This window comes from Syngnathus scovelli, chromosome 8, assembly GCF_024217435.2.
Source record: "Syngnathus scovelli strain Florida chromosome 8, RoL_Ssco_1.2, whole genome shotgun sequence".
NCBI lineage: Eukaryota > Metazoa > Chordata > Actinopteri > Syngnathiformes > Syngnathidae > Syngnathus > Syngnathus scovelli.
Window position 1 is genome coordinate 16,157,695 of NC_090854.1, and position 21,726 is coordinate 16,179,420.

Here is a 21,726-nt window from a genome sequence, read left to right on the forward strand (position 1 = left end):
GGCTGATAAGATCAGCTGGCAAGCCCTTGCAAATGTCTGCAGGACAAATGTCGAATACAAATCCTGTGAAAACGATTTTCCATTTCCTGTCTGTTTTTTTTTCCCCCTCATGATGCTAAAGTGTGTCTCTTCCACTTTTCAGCCCCTTTGACCGACAAGCCGCCCAAGATCCTGTTCCCCTTGGAAAACAAGATTAGCAACATGGAGCTGCAGCTAGGTAAGATTTGTTCCACTAGTATTAGTGTCTGTGTTGCTCTCACACGACACCCGGCAGACTTCATAAATCCTCTCCAACACGCTTGAGGAAGCTGAGTGACACCTGTATTTGCTGGTGAAAGAAATGGGAAGGCCTTTTCTCGGGATGGGCCTAATAGATTGATCGATTGTTAAATTTTATTTAAGTCTCAAAGCAATTGAGGTGAACTAGAGTGTACTTCTTGGTTGCAACCAGCAGAGGCGCTCTCACTCTGAATGACTGAGCCACTGTTAAATGTTTCACAATTTTTCCTTAACTTGTTTTTCTCAAAATTCACAACAAGTGGTTGATCCATGAACAAACAAATGGTTTTAATAGGATTAAATAGTCCTTTTTGTCATTTTGTTTGCAATTTGACGCCATGAGAATTCAAAATGTCAACGGCCGTTTGAAATAGAGAGACTGGAATAGTTACAGAATGAAAAAGAAACGTGCCACGGAAATGTAATGATTGATTCACGGATTCAGGAAACACCTGGTTTGAATTCTCACCTTTCAATTTGTTGAACAATTGATGCAAAAAATATTGGAATATCTCACAGGTTGGCATGAGCATTCAAATAACGCTTACCCCAAAAAACATTTTCGGTTGCGTCTGACATTTATCCAAAATCCAAATATCAATTTATTTCGATTAGTGTCTCTTGACATAAATCAATTAATATCCCAATGAATGAACATTTTGCAATTTAAATGACTCCCCATCCCTAGTGTTTTCCAAATGGCGGTCCGTGCTAAGACCCCCTGAGCTATTTTGTCAACAATGGCGAGCCCATATGGCGCATGGTTCCATACGCTGGTTCGCCACATGGAGAAGCGGCCTCTGCCAATCGCCGTTGTTTGTCTTCTTCTTGACGCGGGGGTCAAAACATGGTCGTCCACGCGTGTGTACGCATGCAGCATGGGCGCAATAGCACGCTGTTTTATTTCAGAGTCCATACTGCCAGGCACATGGCGCGGGGTCTCTCTGGTGAATGCTGTCTGTCATGGCGAGGCACATCACACAAGATGGAGAGGGGCAGATAGGGAGGGTGGGGGTCTAGACAAAGACAGCGCAATGATTCACAGCAAGTTAAGCTTTTTGTCTCCCACCTCACGCCGCCAACACAGAGCAGGTAGCTTGGGTGCACAATTGGCTGAGTGAAAAATTGCTGCCGTTGATCACCTGACAAGCTCACCCTCGCATGTCAGCGCAGCCATACATGAACAGGTTGCGCAATCCTGCGTCCTTCTGTTCTTCCTTTGCACTGAGATGCCAAAGAAATGTCTTGGAAGAAACCTCCAAAGGCAAAAAAACTATTTTTCCCGTCACGCTATTTCACCTTACATTGTCACACAAGTATAAAATGAGCTCAATGTGATGCAAAATGTTACATATGACGAATTGACTCCAAGTATGAAATTGCACAACCAAGTAGATTTTTACTTATCTGCTTTTCCGCTTCATTGTTACATAACATTGAGCTAATGTGCAAAATGACCATCACAATGTTTTGTTTTTTTTTGCATCCAGCCAACAACAGTTGAAGTCTGGCCACTGTAAACAATTATGTAAAGAGGCACTAACATGTAGAAATACCCACATTGCCCACAAGGGGAACATCCCTGCTGTCATTCCAAAAGCAAAGATATTAGTATTAGCTAAAATTTGTAGTTTCTGTGAGAAGAGACTCATATCAAGGGGAACAAGAACTAAAACAAACCAGATTTAAAATCACTAACAACGCTCACAGCAAGACTTCGACTTAGTCATCATCCACATGAGTGCTGGCGGCCACTTCCCATTTTGACACCCAAAAAAAAAAAAAAAAAAAAACTGTTAACAAAGCCAAACTAGTACTTGGAAAGAATCACTGCATTTTCTCGTCTAAATGAGTAAAAAAAAAAAGTAGTCAATCCTTTGATGCTGACCAAAATGCAGTTTGGAGATACTTGCATGATTTGCCAACATGGCAGTTCCGAAATTTAAAGCCATGCAGCAATTGACGTTTCACTGCATATGTGTGTGCGTGCTAATTTTGTGTGTGTAATAGTACAAACGGTCGGCCATCGGTCAGTGGCGGACTTTTTGGACGCAGTCTTGGCAGCAGTTTGGTTCAAGCTTGTCCTTGTCTGCGTCTGTTCAGGGTGATTTAGAATCTCGTGCCGGCCTTGGAGGCTCCGGGCAAGAGAATGAGCACAATAGACGTGAGCAATGCGGCAGCAAAGTTCCATCGAGAGGCACTTGAACTCTTTTGATTGTCCCTTAACACGCTTGTTTTCACTCCATGGCCATCTGGAAGCAAGTGATTGAATTGCAAAGTTCTCCGATCCTTATTCTGCAATTAAATTACCTGGCGTAGTCAGATATTACTAGTGCTGAGATTTATTGCTATCCTGTTTACCGTTGTTTATAGCTATCTTGTGCTGGTTTCAATTTCAAATTTAATTACAATGTATTGATGACATTAGGATTTTTTTTGTGTGCAAGGCAAAATTAATAGATGGATATGTCTTTGATTTGGGAAATAAATTCCTAATTTAGATGCCGTCATTCACACAGGGAGATGAAAGAGTATATTTTAACTAAGGTGCTAACCAAAACAGAAGCACCACGCTAAAGTTATGCTAAAAGCCTCACAGATGGGTTAACATGATGGATTTTAAAATCTTTGGCTATGTTCTCATTGCAGCTCAATTCCGATTTGTTTCACAAACTCTGTCTGACTTTTTAAACACAGTGGCTCAATTATTATTATTTTTATTTCTTTTTTCAAATCCAATCTCAGACACTTTCATATGTGATCCTAGATCAGATACGTGCCTGATTTTTTTGCATTTTATTGTCCGTAAATCTCAAAATTATTTTGAGTAACAGTATTGACTCTGATTGACTTTGATTTACCGTATTTTCCGCACTATAAGGTGCACCTAAAAACCTCCAATTTTCTCAAAAGCCGACAGTGCGCCTTATAGTGTGGAAAATACGGTACTTTGATGTCAGTAAAAACACTGCAGACATCATTAGGGTCTTATAAGGTTTAAAAAAAACGACAGCACAGGAAAATGTACATTATACAATTCATGGATCTGCCACAAACTCCCTGCGGTGTTCCACACCAGGTAAATATTTGTCAGCAAAACAAGTTGTCTCTCTCACTAGTATTTATTTTTTGTTTATTTCATCGCCACTTCCTTAATATTTGTCAAGTCACGCCCCGGACAGGTTTATGGAGGTGCTGCGGCAGATTTACGATGGCCAGAATGCACACCGATTGAGGCCAGCCCTCGAGGATTTTTAAGTTGGACATGGAGGGAGATGAAGTGGGAAGCTGATGGGATCTAGTGGATGGGCAGTAAAATGCGTGCACTATGCAGGGAGATGAAAAGGCAAGCCTGCCAGGGAAAAACAAGGAGCCATTTTCATCTTTTAGTGTTTCTCAAAAACAGTAATCATAATTAGCTGGCTTTCTAACGTGGCAATGATGATCAAAAGGTATTGCAAGGTGATGGACGACAAACCAACTTGAATAACCGAGATTGTTTCCACAAGAGATTAGTAAATCTATTTTATAGAAAGCATCAATTTGGTGGGTTATCGTACCACTTGCCAGTCCCGATTGTAAGAAAAAAAAAACATCTATTATAAATGACAAACAGATGATATTTAAATTCAGGAATTTAGTCATCCAGGATGCAAATAAACTCTCGTCTAACATCAAACCATCCGGATACGAGACGAAAAAAGCAATTAGAAGCCTCCAAAAATGAAACCAATTAATTGAAAATGGAGTTTAATTAAAAGTGAATGTATTTGGTACAATTAGCTGGAGCTCTTCTCATGTCTCTCTTCAACAAGGCAGTCTCATTTTATGGAAGACAGTGAAACCAGAAGTGTGTGAAACCAAAAGTGTGTGTCGCTTATGTCCAAGCCGACATGGTAATTTTGTTTGGGTCGGCGTCATTTTAGAAATTCCCACTTGCCCAAAAATAGGAAATAGAAGTAAGATATTCAGTTGGTCTTTGGCAGTTTTGAAGGCTTCATTGTCTCATTTACGAAGCTGTCACCGCAGATTATGCAGAGCGGGCTCGGTGCGTGACAATCACCAGAAGTCACAAACCTGTATTTTCAGTAGGACTGCTGTTATCGTCTCTCTCTAATGCATCTTTTTTTTTTTCCTCTTCTACTTCATTTGGCCTTTTCTTCTTTCTGAAGGAGCTCTGCAAAAACATATTAATTTTCTTGTTAGCCCACGGTCTTACTTTTAAAATCTGACTAAAACACCACTTTTCCAGACAAAGGCAAATGCACTCTTTTTTTTTTTTTTTAAATAATTTTATTCTTATTGTCAATATAAAAATTTTCCAGTGTCTTTATGTGACTCACTACTAAATGAATTGGGGAAAAATCCAAGCCCTGGTCATTGTGACCGCTCGTTATTTCCAACTTTCAAACCCTCCGGATGAAAGTTGTTTACAAAAAGTTTTGCAAAAAAAAAACACCTGGCAGAAATTATGTCCGGTTTGTGTAGTACTGGCGACTGGCATCATAAGATGATCCCCCCCCCAGAAACTCGAAATGTTGGTCGAGGCATTTAGGAACTGAGGTTCTAGTGGTTTTTTTTCCCAGTTGGATGCTTTGTTATTGGCTCCCCGGAGGACGGGATTCGACTCTGATATTAGTGTGACTCTTTCTCCTGCTTAGGTCACACACACACACACAGTTGTCGCAAAGTGTGTGATAATTGTAACTGATTGAGGACTTTACTGTCCCCCAAAGCAAACAGATGGACGTATCGGAGCGGAAAGTAATGAAACTCCATTCTTTTCACAAAGCGGGACACGTGTAAGTGCTGACAAACATCGCTCTGCTTATGTGTTAGCCATTTGCAGAACAACTCAGAAGATGGCTGATTTCCCTCACGTTGCTCCCATCTATCTTTATCATCTCCATCTTCGTAACACCCACAACGCTTGAAGCGTCTTGTCAGAACGCCAGCACCTAGGACGCACATTTTTCATTTCTATCAGGCAGCAATTAGCAGATTTGCTTGTGTAGCCAGAATAGATCGGAGCAAATCTACCGATTGGCTGTGAGCACGGGAAGGTTAATGTTTATGTCAACCTTGGCGCTCATTCCCACACTCCAATGTGTTGACTGTTTTCCTCTTCCAAGTTTTCCAAAAGTAACTTCCAAGCAGCACTAATATCCTTAATAGACATTTTTACATTGCAATTCAGCTTGTTTGGGTTTGCCATTTATTGGTCGTTTGGGCGCTGTTGTGAGATGAGAAAAACAGCAAATAACAAAATAAACAGTACTTGTATGTTTCCTTGTCTCCATCCATTGAAATTTATTCAGTTCATGTTGATTTATAATTTAACAGTTGCTGCTGTCCATTATTTTAACAATATTTTTATTTTTGTGGTTTAATTTTCCTTTATTGTGTTTGTTAGTTAAAACACATTCCACGCTAAATGTGAAGACCTGATTTTATAATAATTTAAAATAATTTGTACGTAGGTCTGTATGAACGGGATTGACAGTGGGATTGGCGGTGGGGGGGTGATGAGGGGAAAAAAAACGACCTGATAATTTTCCGCCTTAAGAAGTTGTATGAGCGGAAGGACGGCACTTGTGTAAGGCCATTTAATTTTTCTTTTGAGCAAATAATTCATTCAACTCACAGCTGGGGCATTTTATCTTAAAGTATTGATTTGATAGTATGATTTCGGTATACTAAAAACTGCTATTGACTTTTTAAAAAAAAAAAAAGGCACTCCGTTCACCGCAAATAGTTGCTCGATATTGTGTAGCGACAAATTCTGCTATTGGCAAGGGTGAAACAAAAAAAAAAAATCTCCTTTTTGCCTTTAATGTCAACACAGCAGACGGACTAGCTGTGAGCTGCTGCCTGTAATTGGCCCTGACCTAGTGTTGGAGAATTCCACACCGTTGTTGCTTTGCATAGTAAATCTCAGAACCAATTTTTGCTAATTGCTAATTATGTCAAGTAGCACAATGTCGCACCATCTTAGCGCTGCAATTAATAACCAGTTTGCTCTGTGTTGTTCATTCTAATGAGCCACATACGGCTGCTCCGTGACATTTGTTGCTTTTCAATCTTTTGAGTGCTACTCCGGCTACCGATAATGTGTTTTTCACAAAAATTGCTGCAGCGGATCCAGAATAGAAATCAACCGTGCATTTATCCACCATAATTATGTATATATGTATATTATAATATAAAGCCATTGACCTCCGTAGAAGACATGATGGAAGATCAGATGGCTTGTTGAAGCTGCAGACTCCCAAGGTTTTCCCGCCCCCTATCGTCCCCTCTTCAATAGATTGACAGTGTTGTGTGCTGAGCACAGCTGTGACATGTCACCTAACTCCGGCGAGTGGGTGAAATTGAAATTGACATTTCTCCGGAGAGTCACACGGGGTCAACCCGGAGTCACGTCTCCGAATTGCCCCTTGTCACTTTAATGCTCACTATCTGCCCACATGGACACACATTCATAGATCTGGTAGACCATCTCAAACCGTTTTCTTGATTTTTTTTTTTTTATTATAATGTAGCACAAAACAACACCACGTCTTTTTATCCGACTACGGTCCGGAAATTTGCACCCGTGTGACCGCATTTTGGAAATTATTTTCAACCCTTTGACTCTGTCCCATAAGAATTTAACTTCTGGTGTTACTTAAGGTAGCACTTTTTGCACAACCAAACACAAAGCTCTTGGAATTGGAACAGTTGAACTTTTAACACAATTTTTGGAAAGCAGAATTAGAGAAAAATGAACAATGAAGGTAAAATAAGTTCTTAAGTAGAGGCACAACTGACAATTATGTTTTGTTTTTCAATGTTCTGCTGCTGCGAGAGACTGATAAGGAGTTACTGGCAGCATGGTTTAGGTCGACTTTGTTGCCGTTGATTTTTTTTTTCCATAGTTAGCCTCATTTTGAATGTGTATGCGTTTTTTTTTTTTTTGAAGTGGCGCAGTATGGAATCTCGGAAAATACAGATGAATGTTAGTTTAATCATTAAAAAAAATAATATGTTTTAATTAGATGCAAATGTACTGCTGTTTTGTGTAGTCATCAGAGATTATCTGCTGAGCGGATAGAATGAAAAACAGCCCGAATGCGGTGCAAAATTGAAACATTCCAGTCCAGTATCATTGTTGTGTTCCTTAAATCGCTTTTAAATTGCCTTCTTCACATTTTTTGGACAATATATGTACTACAATATTTTCATGAAAATAGCCCTATTGTATTCATTATTATTATTATTATTATTATTATTATTATTATTATTATTATTATTATTATTTTATTTTATTTTATTATTTTATTATTTTATTATTTTATTATTTTATTATTATTATATTAGTCTTCCTTATTTGAAGATTTTCTAGAAAAAATATGAATAGTGCAGTGAAAATAACAAATGCATTATGCTTCAATTGCTTTGGAATTTAAAATGTTAAAAATATAGTTGGCCTTGAATCGTTTTATGTTGGGTTAAGGGGTGTAATATTTTCCTCATACTGTTATTAATTATGCAACACCACTGCGTAAAATATCTTTAAAGGTCATGTTGATATGCACCATTTTTTTTTTTGGTGTTATCATTCAAGCCGCTTACCTCGAATGCCTCAAGTACTCGGTGACCCGTGGTGCTCGGCACGGTAACTAGTGTGTCAGCAGAACAAAGCGAAATGTTTAAGCGTGTGAGCGCTCGTCATTTTTCACCGAGTTCCCGAGCCTGGCGCGGGAGAAGGCGTAATAAATGAAGCGAAGGGGGAAGCGAGAGCGTGTTGCGGTGAAGGTTGATGCTGGATGCACAGAAACATGCAAGACACACCAAACACACGACCGTGCATCACATTCAGACGCTTAATGTTAGGCGAAGAAAGAAATGAAGAAGAATGGAACGTTTGAGCCTTCATTCACAAAAGCCCGTTTGTTCCACCTGTCGTTGGATTGTCAGCCGCTGTCCTTTAGTCGCTGTAGTTTTACAGGCCTGTCCACCATGCCTGCTTCTAATAGACCTTATCAGGAGCCGTTGAGCCGATTCAGCGCCTTGAATCGGTGGCAGATGCTGTCACTGCGAAAGAGCCATCTGACTGCCTGCTCACTCCACTGCCCAATTAATGTCGTTGTTGGCCTCTCCGGAAAAAAAGATGAGTCTTAGAAAAGGGAGCGCAAAGCAAAAGTTTGGTGACAACTTTCTACTTGGCGGAATGTCAACCAGCTAAGGGTGTGTTACCTTAAAACAGAAAATCACGGAAACAATTCCTGCTTGAAGTTTTTTTTTTGCCTTACTCATTTTCTAGTCACTGTTCTGTCAGGCAGTTAGTAGTGTCGTGATTCACAACGATGACAGCAGGAACAGGATCAATCCAATGTACCGTAAAGGGAGTCAGTTTTTACACCTAATCTGGCCAAGTGGGTTTGTGTCAATGGGGGGACCCCAAGTCCAAGACCCTTACCCTGGACACACCAGTTCTTCACCAAGACACTGATACCCCTAACTCAGTGGTTCTTAACCGGGGGAATGTTTCCTAGGGGGTGCGAGGATACCCTGGGGGAAATTTACAATTTTTCAGGGATAATGGTCGGGTAACCCAAAAAAGTGAAAATTCTGGAAATCAAGACGTCATTGTGTTAATTGGCATTCGGGATAATGCTAATTAAGCCTTATAGCTGTAAAGTAAACCAATTATTATTATAATAATTATTTAGGGTTAGGGTTAGGGATGCGAGAACTGGTTGGTGAATTGAATGGGGTACGAATAAGGAAAAAGGTTAAGAACCACTGCCCTAACTGCTCCTCGGGCACTTCAGCAGCCCCCTAGTTAAGTCCAGTGCCAATAAAAGTTTGCTGTGAAGGGTCAAATGCAGAGCTCAGATTTCATGTACATGACAAAAAGAGGATCTTATTAATATACAGGTCTAATAAATTACTTTAGAGTAGTTAGGACTAGTTAAATCCTTTTCACTGTCCCAGTTTGAGAGGAGCCAGATGAGGTGGCTCGGGCATCTTATCAGGATGCCTCCTGGACGCCTCCCTGAGAAAGTGTTCCGGGCATGTCCCACCGGTAGGAGACCCCGGGGACGACCCAGGACGCGCAGGAGAGACTATGTCTCTCAGCTGGCCTGGGAACGCCTTGGGATCCCCTGGGATGAGCTGGATGAAGTGGCTGGGGAGAGGGAAGTCTGGGAGTCCCTCCTAAAGCTGCTGCCCCCGCGACCCGACCCCGGATAAGCGGAAGAAGATGGATGGATGGATGGATGGATGGATGGATGGATGGATGGATGGATGGATGGATGGATGGATGGATGGATGGATGGATGGATGGATGGATGGATGGATGTCCCAGTCACAATTACCTTTTGACAGTCTGATGACCAGTCCATGATATAGTCCGCCAATTCCAGGTCCAGAAAAAGAAACCCTGCCACAGTTTAGCTTTTGCCACTGGTGCTTCTAATCATCCGCCAGGTAAACAAGCTATCTCCCAGGAGCTCATTTGATGAAGTAATGTCGGGGTAGCGAGGGTCAAATCCTGCTCAGTGTACTCCCACCACCTGCCCCAGTTGAATTTACAATGGAGTAACAGAAGGCTGAACTGAGCTTGTGGAAAAGATGCAACCCCAGATGCCTCTTGAACTTGTTGCCAAAGTGTCCATAAGTGGCCAGAAATTTAAACCTCACTGGTTTGCTATTAGAGCCCAATGAGTTCACCAGACTAGTTTTTTTAATTCTGAGTTTACTTAACTTGATGTCTGTCTTGTCAGTCAAGCACTGTAGATGTGTGTGTGTGTGTGTGTGTGTGTGTGTGTGTGTGTGTGTGTGTGTGTGTGTGTGTGTGTGTGTGTGTGTGTGTGTGTGTGTGTTATTAATAAATCTGCCATTATCCAGTTTGCTCAGGGCACTCTTGTTGAATCACCGGTAATTTTTTTTTTTTTTCCATTTTAAGCGATGCCAATGTCTTTAAAGAGAAGTGATTTCGGTAATGGTAGCTTTTACCTCGTCGGCATCTGATGTCGGGGTTCACTGACAGGTATTCAAAGGGAAGTTGCTCCTTACTCATCCCAGCTTTGCTCTTTTTGATACAACAAAGGCAGATAGGAGAAAGAGGCAGCAATAATGAGATCCATCTCCTGCTTGAGGGTCTTCTACATTCCAAAAAAGTGCCACCTGGAAGCTTCTTTCTGTAACACAATCCGAAGCCCTGGAAAAATGCTGCAGTGATTTTACAGTAAGTAATAGGAACGGATTGGAGAAGTTAGAATAAATGATGAGGATGGGGCTAGGGGGGGATGGTGTTGGCACTGGAGCGCCATGCATGAAGAGGGAAGTGAGCAGGGAAAAGGCAGCTTTGCCATTCACTTTGAAGCTTGCTCCACTTCTGTCTGCCTTTACGTAACAGACAGATGAAGAAAAACAAGTGCCACAAAAACAAGGCAAGGTGCAGGGGGAGGAAAAAAATGAAAACGAAGGAGAGTGAGAACTCCCAAACTCAGGCCTTCTGATGTTCTTGACAATCGAGTGGCAGCGTTTGGTCGAGCAAGTTTGACGTTCGGGCTTTGGTGATGCATCATGGACAAAAAATAAAAAGAGGCAGATCACTAAGAGATGCTAGGACAACACATTTTCAGGGAGTGTTGCTGGACAGAACAAAATGAAGAGACAGAAACAGAAGAAGGAGGAAAACAATGAGAGAGGAGGATCGTTCCCAGAGGGCTTCCTACGGTTGGCGCTCGATCATTTTCTCCTTCGCCTTCTTTCTTGTTACATAAGCTCTGAAGGCTCGGCTCAGCTGAGGTCCTCCGCTTCAAACGTAGTCATCCCGGTTAATTGGTACAATCTGATTTAGCAGACAGATGATGAACATCAACAAGGAACAACCAGAAAGGTGAGGTTGCCTTCAGGGCCCCCTTGAGAGTAAACATAATACGCTGTTTAAGAATGACGAAGGTAATGTTGAAGATGATTAACAAGCAGGATTGGATGAATCATGGAGGAACAATTATCCAGCTAGAACTCATCCATGGTGGTGTCAACTGGCTACAACTGTGAACACCGATGGGAGTTTTGTTTCTTTTGGTATTTTGCTAGACTTTGCACAGATGTAATTAGGCGTAACAGTGTTGGCGCGATTGTGAGTAGCTTTTCGACGGCCAATCATAGCAGCAGCTCTCGTTAAATTCAGGCTGGTCGGAGTGCGATATGTCCAAGTTTGTGCTTGACATTGCGGAAAGAGAAATAGACTCGGTGGGGTTTGTGCATAAAATGAACTGCAAGATTTCCTTTTGCAGATTATTATGATTCGGTTTAATTTACATTAGTGAGGACGAAGGGGGCGGTAGGGGGGCGGTGAGGACGAAGGGGGTGGTAGGGGGGCGGTGAGGACGAAGGGGGCGGTAGGGGGGCGGTGAGGACGAAGGGGGCGATAGGGGGGCGGCAGTTCGAAGTCTAAGTCAGAAGTTGAAGGGGGCGGTAGGGGGGCGGCAGTCCGAAGTCAGAAGTTCGAACATTTGTTTGATGATTTGTACACATGTGCAGTAGGACGAGTCAGTCGAGGGGGCCAACGATTTGTACACATGTGCAGTAGGACGAGTCAGTCGACGGTGGGGGGGGACGATTTGTACACAACATGTACAGTAGGACGAGTCAGTGGACAGGGGAGGGGGGGGCGCTAGGAATTCACTGGGGAGCCAAGGGGGCGCTAGCCTGAAAAAGTTTGGGAACCACTGGGCTAGACCACCATCAAACAATTCTGAACGCCTCTGAAACGTGATCTCCTGCAGTGTGTAAACCACAAGAAGACCACAAAATGAAGGAGTGAATGCAAGCAAACTAATCTCTCCCCCAACTAGCATTGGAGACCTGCCTTGCAGCTTTTTGCAAGCATCCGTGGCTCTGTGTGAGTTGTAGAAGCACTCTTGAGCTTGTGGTTAAATACCTGAGAAGCACCTTTAGAGCAAAAGGCCTTCCGCTGTTTCGTCTGCTGTTGTCAGCGAAAGGTTTGATTAGGAAACAGGAGGTGGCGGAAGAACCAAATGTGTCTCAAATGTTGTATTTCCCGGGGCTGTATCATTCAGCAGCAGGACCAGACAGTAGCGGGGTGACTAAATCCACAGTTGCCGCACTGGAGCGTACACGATTGTTTTTACCAATGCCCTCATTCTGCTCCGCTGTTGATTTTCTTATGACAATCAATCTTCTTAATGCCACCATCGCCCACAGCAGCTTAGGTTGCTATGGAGATCGGTATATCTGCACCAAAGCGCTGCCTCGGGGAGAGCGCGCAAGTGTGTGTATGTGTCGACGGTTCGTCTTTAATTGCCATTTGCGGTATGCATCCTGAGCGCAGTCAGTAATTCGAGAGGCGCAGCATGGGGTAAATAGCTTTGACTGGTTTACAAGTGCGGTAATGGACTCTCTATGCTTGTCTTCCTCCATCCAGCCTCTCGGGCCCGCTCGTTACACATCCGTATTCCAACGAGACGAGGTCAAAACGTGAAGCGGGGCGCGGTAATAGCGCCATTAAAATGGGCTTGTATGTGTTTTCGTTCATAAATAAACACATCCACAAGGTCGAATCCGAGGCACACGGATTTTTATTCTGTTAAATGGCCTTTCTCAGTCCTTCGGCGCCAAGAAAGACATTAAAAAATGACGGATGCTTTTAATCAATCGTTGTGGCTGGCCCGCCATGACTCGGATGACTGAGATGCAACACAAAATAAACATTTTTGAGTTATCGAAATCAGATTTGTTGACATATTTGGAAGATTAAACACAGCGGCTTCTGGAGTCTTTCTAATCATGCTAATTATGCTAGTCCTAAATATTCTGGCAAGGTTTACGATATGTACTCTCTCCCGTACACTCACTTTGAAAAATTTAAATAAAGCAGAAATTTATTTCAAATAATTGAATGCTTGGCTTTTTAAAAAATTGTGGGCAACAATATAGTGTAGCTACTGCAATTGCTACTTTGGAAAATTAGCCTTTTTTACGTACACCCGATTGTGTCTCGATTATCGTCTCAGAACATCGTATGATGATTGAAATGAGAAAAAACGAAACCGAGCGGGGTCGATCTTCTCCCAGACTCTTAATTTACTCAGCGCAAAGACGACACTCACAATTTCCTGCCGCTATTTAGGCCCTTTCTGCCGTTTCTCTTCCCCTCTTATATCCTTCCTCTGCTAACTACCTTCTTCATCAGGAACTCTAACTACCAGCTTTACTTCCTGTAATAACTACTCTCTGTGATACTAATCACCCCTTTTAGAAGAAAAAAGAAACAAAGAAATTCTGTTACCATGGATGCACAGCTGGGGCGCTTGGTGAAGAAGAACTTTACAGATTCAATGTCAAGAAGAAATGTGAAGGGATTTTTTTTTTTTAGATAAATGTCACTATGTAGACGAGCTTGTATATATATTCGCCTTCCAATTGGTTGATCTTAAATAGTTTCATCCCTTATTTCAAAGAAAGAACCCAATCTATTTTTAATGATATCCGACACACGATTGGCAGGTAGCTGAGGGCAACCTTTTCGGTCTGCGACGAATCTTTAGCAAAGTCCTATTCATTTTTAATGATGGTCAAAGTAAATGGGAAGAGCCCTATTCATTTTTAATTATTCCCATGACATAATGGCCAACGTGGCTGGGGTCAAAGTACAAGTCTCTCGCCACCATTCTACCTGTCACACTTTTCAACCAATCCCTTCCAAATTTGCTTTCTGCCCGCTAAAATTTACTATATAAATAAAGTTGTATGGTATTGTATCATTATTTTCTATCAGAACCAAAACAATTTAGTGGTCAAGGAATGTATTGTATTCCACTTTGTGATATATCATCAGCGTGACCTAGAGCACGTAGCATCATGTAGCCCAGCACGACCATCTTTCACGCCGAAGCCGCAAAATGAGTGAGGGGCGGTCGAGGAGGATGAAGAGTGGAAACATTGCTTCATAAATTGCAGTTGGAGCAAAAAAAAGGAACCTGCCATTAGGATGAATTGACTGCCACCAGTCCAAGAATAAGTGGCATCACTGGCTATGTGTGTGTATGGGTAAAGGGAGAATAGGAAGTTGCGATATGATTCATGATTGATCAGGTGATTCATGTGATCGAGGGAGCTATGGGTAGCTTAAGAACAGCTGGTTTCACAAAAGGAAGGAAATAAATCCGAAATATTTCCACACTGGAGGGTAATAGGAATTACTAAGGGCAATTGGAAGTCCAACTCAAGGCCCGGGGGCCAGATACGGCCCGCGAAGACAAATTGTGCATCAAATTCGTGTGTCATTACTAGAATTGCAAATTTTCTTCACTTTTAATATCTTTTTTTTTAATATTTAACCAGTTTTTACTCGTCTGATTTGAAAATGAATTATTTGTCAATTTATTTTGTACCTTTTACTGGATATAATATGAGGTGCTCATACATTTATTGATATATTTATTTATTGTTTGACACCACTGACCTACAGTATGTATAGGATTTTCAAACTCTTAATAATTATACTCCAAATTAATAAATCAGAGCCTCTCAATGAGATGAATCAAGACAAAATTCAGATCCAGGATCAATCTATTATTTAACTGTGGGCAATCTTTTCTTTTCATTATGGTGGTAATTGTACATATACGAAGAATAGAAAAAAATTAATTCTACTAGAAGACTCTTGTGAGCTTTCTCGTAAGTTTCTGTGGCTTTTAAAAACGCACAATATCCCACTACTGGCAAATGTGACCTTTAACGCAATGGTGCTTTCTTGTGCTACGAGGAGTACCAAGCCAAAGTTAGCGGTGAATGGGGCATAATGTTAAGGCGTACGCTGGATTGATTTCCGGAGAGAGAGAGAAAGTCAGGAGGCAAATGAAAATATATAAGTGCGTCAACTCCAAAGTGTGTATGCATGAGTGTGACCAAGCTTGCAAGGCCTCCGCTGACATTCTGCTCAGTAGAACAGAACCACAAGTCATCTGTCACTTTTGGTTCCTTCCAACAGTTCTCTCAATTTATCGCTTGCCATCTATTTCCAACAAATATATAAATTAAACTTTTCACACTAAAGCAATCATGGCAAATATATGACTTTGACCTGTGTTTTCATTTCAGCTGCAGCAGCAGCAGTTCAATTAAATTAAAACCCGTTTACCTTGCTGGCTTTACTCAGTCCCTTGCATCTTCTCCACTGGAGAGCCATTCTTCTAATGGAGCTCATGCAATGTTAATATGTATTCTCAGACTTTAGGTTTGCACTAAAGGTTCACTCGCTGGATATTCCGGCAATAAAAATACAAATAAAAAGCGGCTGCTTTGATAGCATGGACGGGGGCTTGGAAACTATGCTAACACATTTGGTGCTTCAAGCACACACAAGTGCAGCAGTTCTACGATAGAATAATAGTATTTCCTCTTGGGTTTAACTTTTCCATTACCCAGATCCCCCCCCCCTGCTTTTCGGGAAGCTCGGCTGGCTCTACGTGTGAATTGATAGCATGCACACACCATGGCGGAGTCAAGAATCATTGCTGTTTGATGAGTTCTCCATCTACCCATTTTCTTCCCACACATTCCCCTAAATAGCCACATCCACACAAAGTCCTTCTTACAGTTTGATGTGCATCTCCACTGACTTTTTTCATCAGCCAAGTGCTGCTGGAGCTTCTTGGAGCTGCCCCCGGAGCCCATCGCCGCCCTTCTGAGGGCGAGCCCCGGACACTTTGAGATAAAACCTCGCGGCTATCTTGTTGCTGCTGTCATTCTGCTGTTCTCTGGCCAGAGCTCATCACCTTCAGGAGAAGCCCTTCCACCCATGAAAAGCCACACTGGCTCATTCAAGGTCTCCAGATTGCTTGTACCTTTGTGAGTGCTTCAGCTTGTATGGCAGATTGTGACTCGTGTGTAGCTTGAGAAATGGAAAGATGATCTGGAATAGGGATTGTGGAAAAACTGTGTGATAGATAAATAAATTAAATACATACAGGATGCCAAAATAATGGTACTGGCCAATTTGCTGGAACTTGGGATCATCAAGATGGCATCTCATGGAACATGGACCCTCGTCCCAAGACTTTGAAAAATCTCAAACATACTGCCGATTAAAACTCCATCAACACCTTCCAGGTTGCGACCACATAGCGTACATCGTAATTGTTCTGCTTTTCTCTCAAGTGATGTGATTGTCTTGGTGGAAATGCAAGTGGATTGCGCAGTAGAAAAGTGCAGAATGCTAATGATATCCTACAGCGCAAGTTCCAGTTGTGCAGCGATAATCATTTCTACAGGATTAAGTCCTGACCCACATCAGCCGAGCATATTAGCATTCGGAGAGAGTACTGCGGCAAGATTCCACGCAGGCGAAATGCCGCAGTTCTCAAGGAACGATGAGGGAAAACAGGAATAAGTGACAGAGCGAAGATGCGGCTTAAAGGAAGGAGGGGCCATTTCTTTGGATGTTTGTCTTATTTATTTTTTTGATCAACCTTCCTGCCAGGATATTTTGAGGCTCTCATTTGCATCTTAACTGCCATACTGTCCACATTTAAATATGTTTTGAAGCGTAAGCAAAATTTTAATTAATGGTTGAATACAATTGCTTTGCATGCAGGTGACCTCTTAACCAGGTTTAGCTTTGCAGGGAATTGTTTTTTTTTTAGTGTCAGGGTGGGAGAAATCAAATAATCGCAATACAGTGACTAATAAGTAGCGCTTTTGTTATTTCCACACGCATCAGACTTGCCTCAAGTCATCTTTGTGAGGTTGTCGACTTGCTTCTTCCGAGCTGAATTGTTTTATGAAATTGAGTGCACAGCCACTGACATCTTGTAGTTTTGCCGCAAGGCCAGGAATTCATTCACTGTTGTCTTAAATATAAAATAAAATAAAGGTGATATCACAGAGCATCTTGTAGTTAGATAATTAAGATGCATGCAACACCATATGTGTCCATATGTTAGCCGGTCTTACATGCTAATCATTATCGGAGCAACAGCAGCCGGCATATAAAATAAAATATAAAATTCGATTACAAAATGCTTTGAAAACTAAAAAGCGGTTACAATTTACGGTTCCAAAAGTTCATCATGTCAAAGATGGGTCGCTTCCTCAGCATAAAGTCAGACAAAAGTGTCTTCCTGCACAAACAATTGGAACAAAAGAGTAACTATTAGAAGTAAAATGTCCTCCACAAAGACATCTCGCTCGTGACAAGCAATTATGTCTTCACCCGAATGTAGACATGCAAGTTCTTTGCAGGTGCAAGGCTGTCATATTTGGGGGGTGGCAAATTCAAATTTATTATTCTTTCACAGTTCACCATTCAATGGAAAAACACATGAGCAATTATTCAGTTTGCCTCTTGGCACAATTTTTTTTTTTTTTTTTGCTCAGGCAGCACAATGTGTCAACCGGTTTCCACTGAGAAATTAAAAAAAGTGAGACTCAAACTGCATATCTAATTGCCTTAAAGTGTTAGTCATTGCTCTTCCAAAAACCAGTGCTATGGGTTATTCATGACATTTTTAAAGCGTTTAATGTGTTCCCATTCAATTGGTTGTTGAAGAAATCCGACTACTATTGTTAGTCATATAAACTCCTTTTCGTAATTTATCACAGTAACTAAATGAAGTCTGAAAACTTGAGTTCCGGCTGCATCACTGCCCTCACTTAATCATTTATCAGCCCTGATCAAAATGATTGTTTTCACCATACAAAAAATCAAATTAATCTCTATTAAACAATAATTAGAAATAATGTAATAAAAGTTTTTGTTTTTTTTATTCGGGGGGGACTTGGAAAATGTCCCGCATCATATAAATGTGTTAATTTAATCATCTTCATGCCAACTTTGGTGAAATGTGTCTTCATTTCGAAAATAAATGCAGCTGCTTTGTTAATTATTTGTAATTTCATTGAGCCAGGACGTGTCTGCATCCAAAGTGTACACTAATTTATCACCAGCCAAAAATGTTTCATTTCAGGAGATAATCCTTTTTTTCCCCTCGATCGTCATTGAGAGGGCAAGGAACGTGAGCGAACGATACTCTACGTTCTCAATAATGAGCTTAAGAAAATATGATTTGTTGCATTTTGATGTGCTCTAAATGAGGTCCTGGCAAGAATGACTGTCTTAAATCATCAAATATAGAAAATGAATGCAAGATAAGAAATGACTTATCGTTGTTTAGTGCATCTTTTGCGTTCATGGGGACCACTGATTGAATTGCACCTCCATCTTGGATAAACACTCCATTCAGTGGGTAGACTCAAATGAAACACGGCCGTCTTCTCTATGGAAATCACGGCGGTAGGTAATTAACATCCTACCATGCTCCCCCGCTAGGCTTCTGATTGGCTGAAAGTCACCAAAGCTACAGCTAATGCAACGTTCCCGCAGGTATCTCGCCAGAGTGAAATTATCTCATAGTGTTTCGCGTATCGGGGGACATTATCAGTCCGTGTTAGAACGTAAACACTTCTGGGAGCCCACCATCTCTCCTCGCACCACTGTCATTTGTCAGCCTTGCTTTAAATGTAGAAGCACGCTCGTAGCGCTCTCGCTCAAATATTCTGGATCTTATATTGGGGAAGGAGGATTCTTGTTGGAAATCATCGTCTGTAAACCCATCAAAGATCAGAGGAAGGAGAAGTAGGACATACTAGGCATGAAAAAAATGATTTGAAAGATAACAATGTTAGGGCAAACCTGCAATTGACTGGAGATCCGCCCACCTGGAATACTTTAGCTGGGATAGAATCGAACAATCATTGAACAAAATAATCACGGTGATTGGAAGGTTTGCTGGGTAGTGATTGCTTCAATGGGATAAATGGATGATCAATGAGTGTTTTTGGTAGTAATTCAGTAAATGCACAGGTCGGTGGTTTTGGATTGGATGGGGAGTTCCAGTGTATGGGCAGGTGGGTGTTTTTATAAGTGATTGATTGATGGTGAGGGGATTCATCGTTTGGAGTGTGGGTGAATCTTTCTTCGAGGATGTCGGACACCAAAATGCACCAAAAGATCAATCACCAAGGTGGTAAAAATGTTACTTTAAGATTTTAAGTAGACAATGATCATGGTGTCAGGTTTCAGAAGCAAAGACACACAGTTAAGTCAAGTCAAGTCAAGTCAAGTCAAGTCAAGTCAAGTCAAGTCAAGTTTATTTGTATAGCCCTAAATCACAAACAGTCTCAAAGGGCTTCACATAGACAAAAATTGACAATTAAGCTCCCAAAAGGGCAAGGAAAAACTCAAAAGAAAACCTACCAAGGGAAAATGAGAAACCTTGAGTAGGGACCACAGATGGAAGGATCCCCCCTTCAGGATCACCAGGTTGTAATGGATGCAGAGAGGGCACAAGTAATACATAATATGAAAATCAATGAAAAAATGGATGTCGGAGGTGCCCTCGATTGTCCTGGCAGTGTCTTCAAGGAGGTTGAGCTGCAGTTTCCTCATCTTGAATTGGTCCCCGAGAATCCAGCTAGCCGCTATCAGCTTTTGCGCCACCTAACCCCCTCCCCAGCCAAGGAGGGGGGTGGGGAGAGAGAACAAAAACAAACTCCGGCCGAATCGGCCACTACAAGTTAGTTAAAGGCCATCTCATAGTTGCATTTGTATACAGATATGTACTTTTAGAAAACCCTGATGAGATTTTCTTAAGATAAGCCAAAGTATTGGTTGATGCAAACAACTACACCCTAACCCACAAAAGATGACACGAGAAAAGAGTTGGCCGCAAAACAGAGGGATGTTGCGCATAGAAAAACAAGATGAAAGTCAACTCGTAAATGAATTCCTTTAGATGTGCTATTCTCAAGACGAGGGTGTGTGCATTAAGCCAGCAGTACGTGCAAAGCCCCAGAGAGTGTGTTTTAAAAGATATAACACAATTAGAAGGGTACCCTGTAGAGCCTGTACCTCCACCAAGCACAACGTTGCTTAGATCTAACCCCAAAATGGATCTGGCTTAATCCAGGTAACACTGTTCCAACTAGCCAGGCAAATAAAATTTTGTTTAATGTCCACACGGGGAGAACGAACCTTGGTCCGCCATGGCCTCCAGTATTTTCTTGGAAAAGTTATTTTAAAAATTGCCCGGATCGTGTTTGACCTCGACAGTTTTAATACCGAACTGCGCTGCTCGTTTCAATTTGGGCATATGGCGCACTGAGGGATTCGAGGGCTTCTGTGTTGACACAAGTGTGTAAATGGGCTAAGGACGACAGTCCAAGTTGGTGTGACCTGCTCTCGGTTTGTTAGCTCCGATTTCAGATGAAGTCATCAGGTCCCACTTGGCATTCTGGTCAGTGGGTCAGTGCCTGCAGCCAGCCAGCTCTCGGGTCATTCGTTAAAGTGATTTCTGCTCGTCGAGTTTTAAATTATCACATTTAATTGGCCTGCGGCAACCCTGGAAAGTAGCCAGTTGTGACTCCTTCGCTCTGTTAGGTTACGGATTCTAGTTATTGATCTGACTCCAAATTGCGATCAACACTTAACACATAAATTGCTATGTCCTAATCCACACACTGGCGCACCTAACAATTTTGCAAGTTCGTTCTGTCAAAGAGAAGACCAGTAGATCAATCAGACCAAATTTACCAATTATTTATTCCTGACAAAGCGCACTAATACAGGCCTGGGTCCCGGGTCCCTCACACTAAAACTCGTGCGTTTTTGTGACCACCAAAAGACGACACATTCTTCCGGGTTGCCCAGTTTTAAAGAAACACAATATGAATATTAAAGCATGCAAAATATTGTGAGATGATTGGTCGATGGCCATCTCCTCCCCGGTCCAGGTGTCGCTGAGGTCAGACAGTTGGGTTTTTCCCTCGTAGGCCGGTCTCATAGACGTGCTGTTGTTCTTGTTCCTAACCGACCTTGAGATGATCTCCTCCGGTACTCCCTATCCGGGCCTATTCCACAACACTTTGAAGAAAACAAGTTCATGCAGTTTGTCTGCACATTCCTCGCCCCCCACCAATCCACACGTGCACTCTAATACTAGATATTATATTAATATGATTATAAGTTTAACACAAACTTAAAAAATATGTTTGCAAACTCCCAAAAGCACATTTCCCTTTATTCCCTCTCATGACCTCATTTATGAGGTCATCACCCGTTACCCTAGCAAACAGCTACCAGCGCGCTGTCGATCCTTCCTTCCCCCCGCTGCTCATGTTGAGTCACCAGGGCATATTGGCCCATCGGTGGCAACGGGCCAACGGTTTTCTCGATCAACCGGACAGTGAGTGACCTAATACATGGAATACAACAACAATCGCATAAAATCATAATTGTAATAAAAATAGCTACAGCAACAAGCACAGACATGATGAGGCCTTTCCAGCTTCCGAACGTTTTCATCCAATCAGACCAAATATCGGTGTGTACGCCTGAATGATCTTTCATCTTTTTGTTCAGTGTCC

The 21,726-nt window shown here is 41.8% G+C and overlaps 1 protein-coding gene across 5 annotated transcripts in view; it reads left to right on the forward strand.

Annotated features, from left to right (window-relative positions):
* The window catches only part of il1rapl1a (interleukin 1 receptor accessory protein-like 1a), a 181,681-nt gene that overhangs the window by 126,365 nt on the left and 33,590 nt on the right, over positions 1-21,726 (forward strand). For all 5 annotated transcript variants that reach the window (XM_049729008.1, XM_049729009.2, XM_049729007.2 and 2 more), the window contains exon 6: positions 143-217. In XM_049729008.1, the coding sequence (XP_049584965.1) occupies positions 143-217 (75 nt within the window). The remainder of the gene's footprint in view (positions 1-142; positions 218-21,726) is intronic.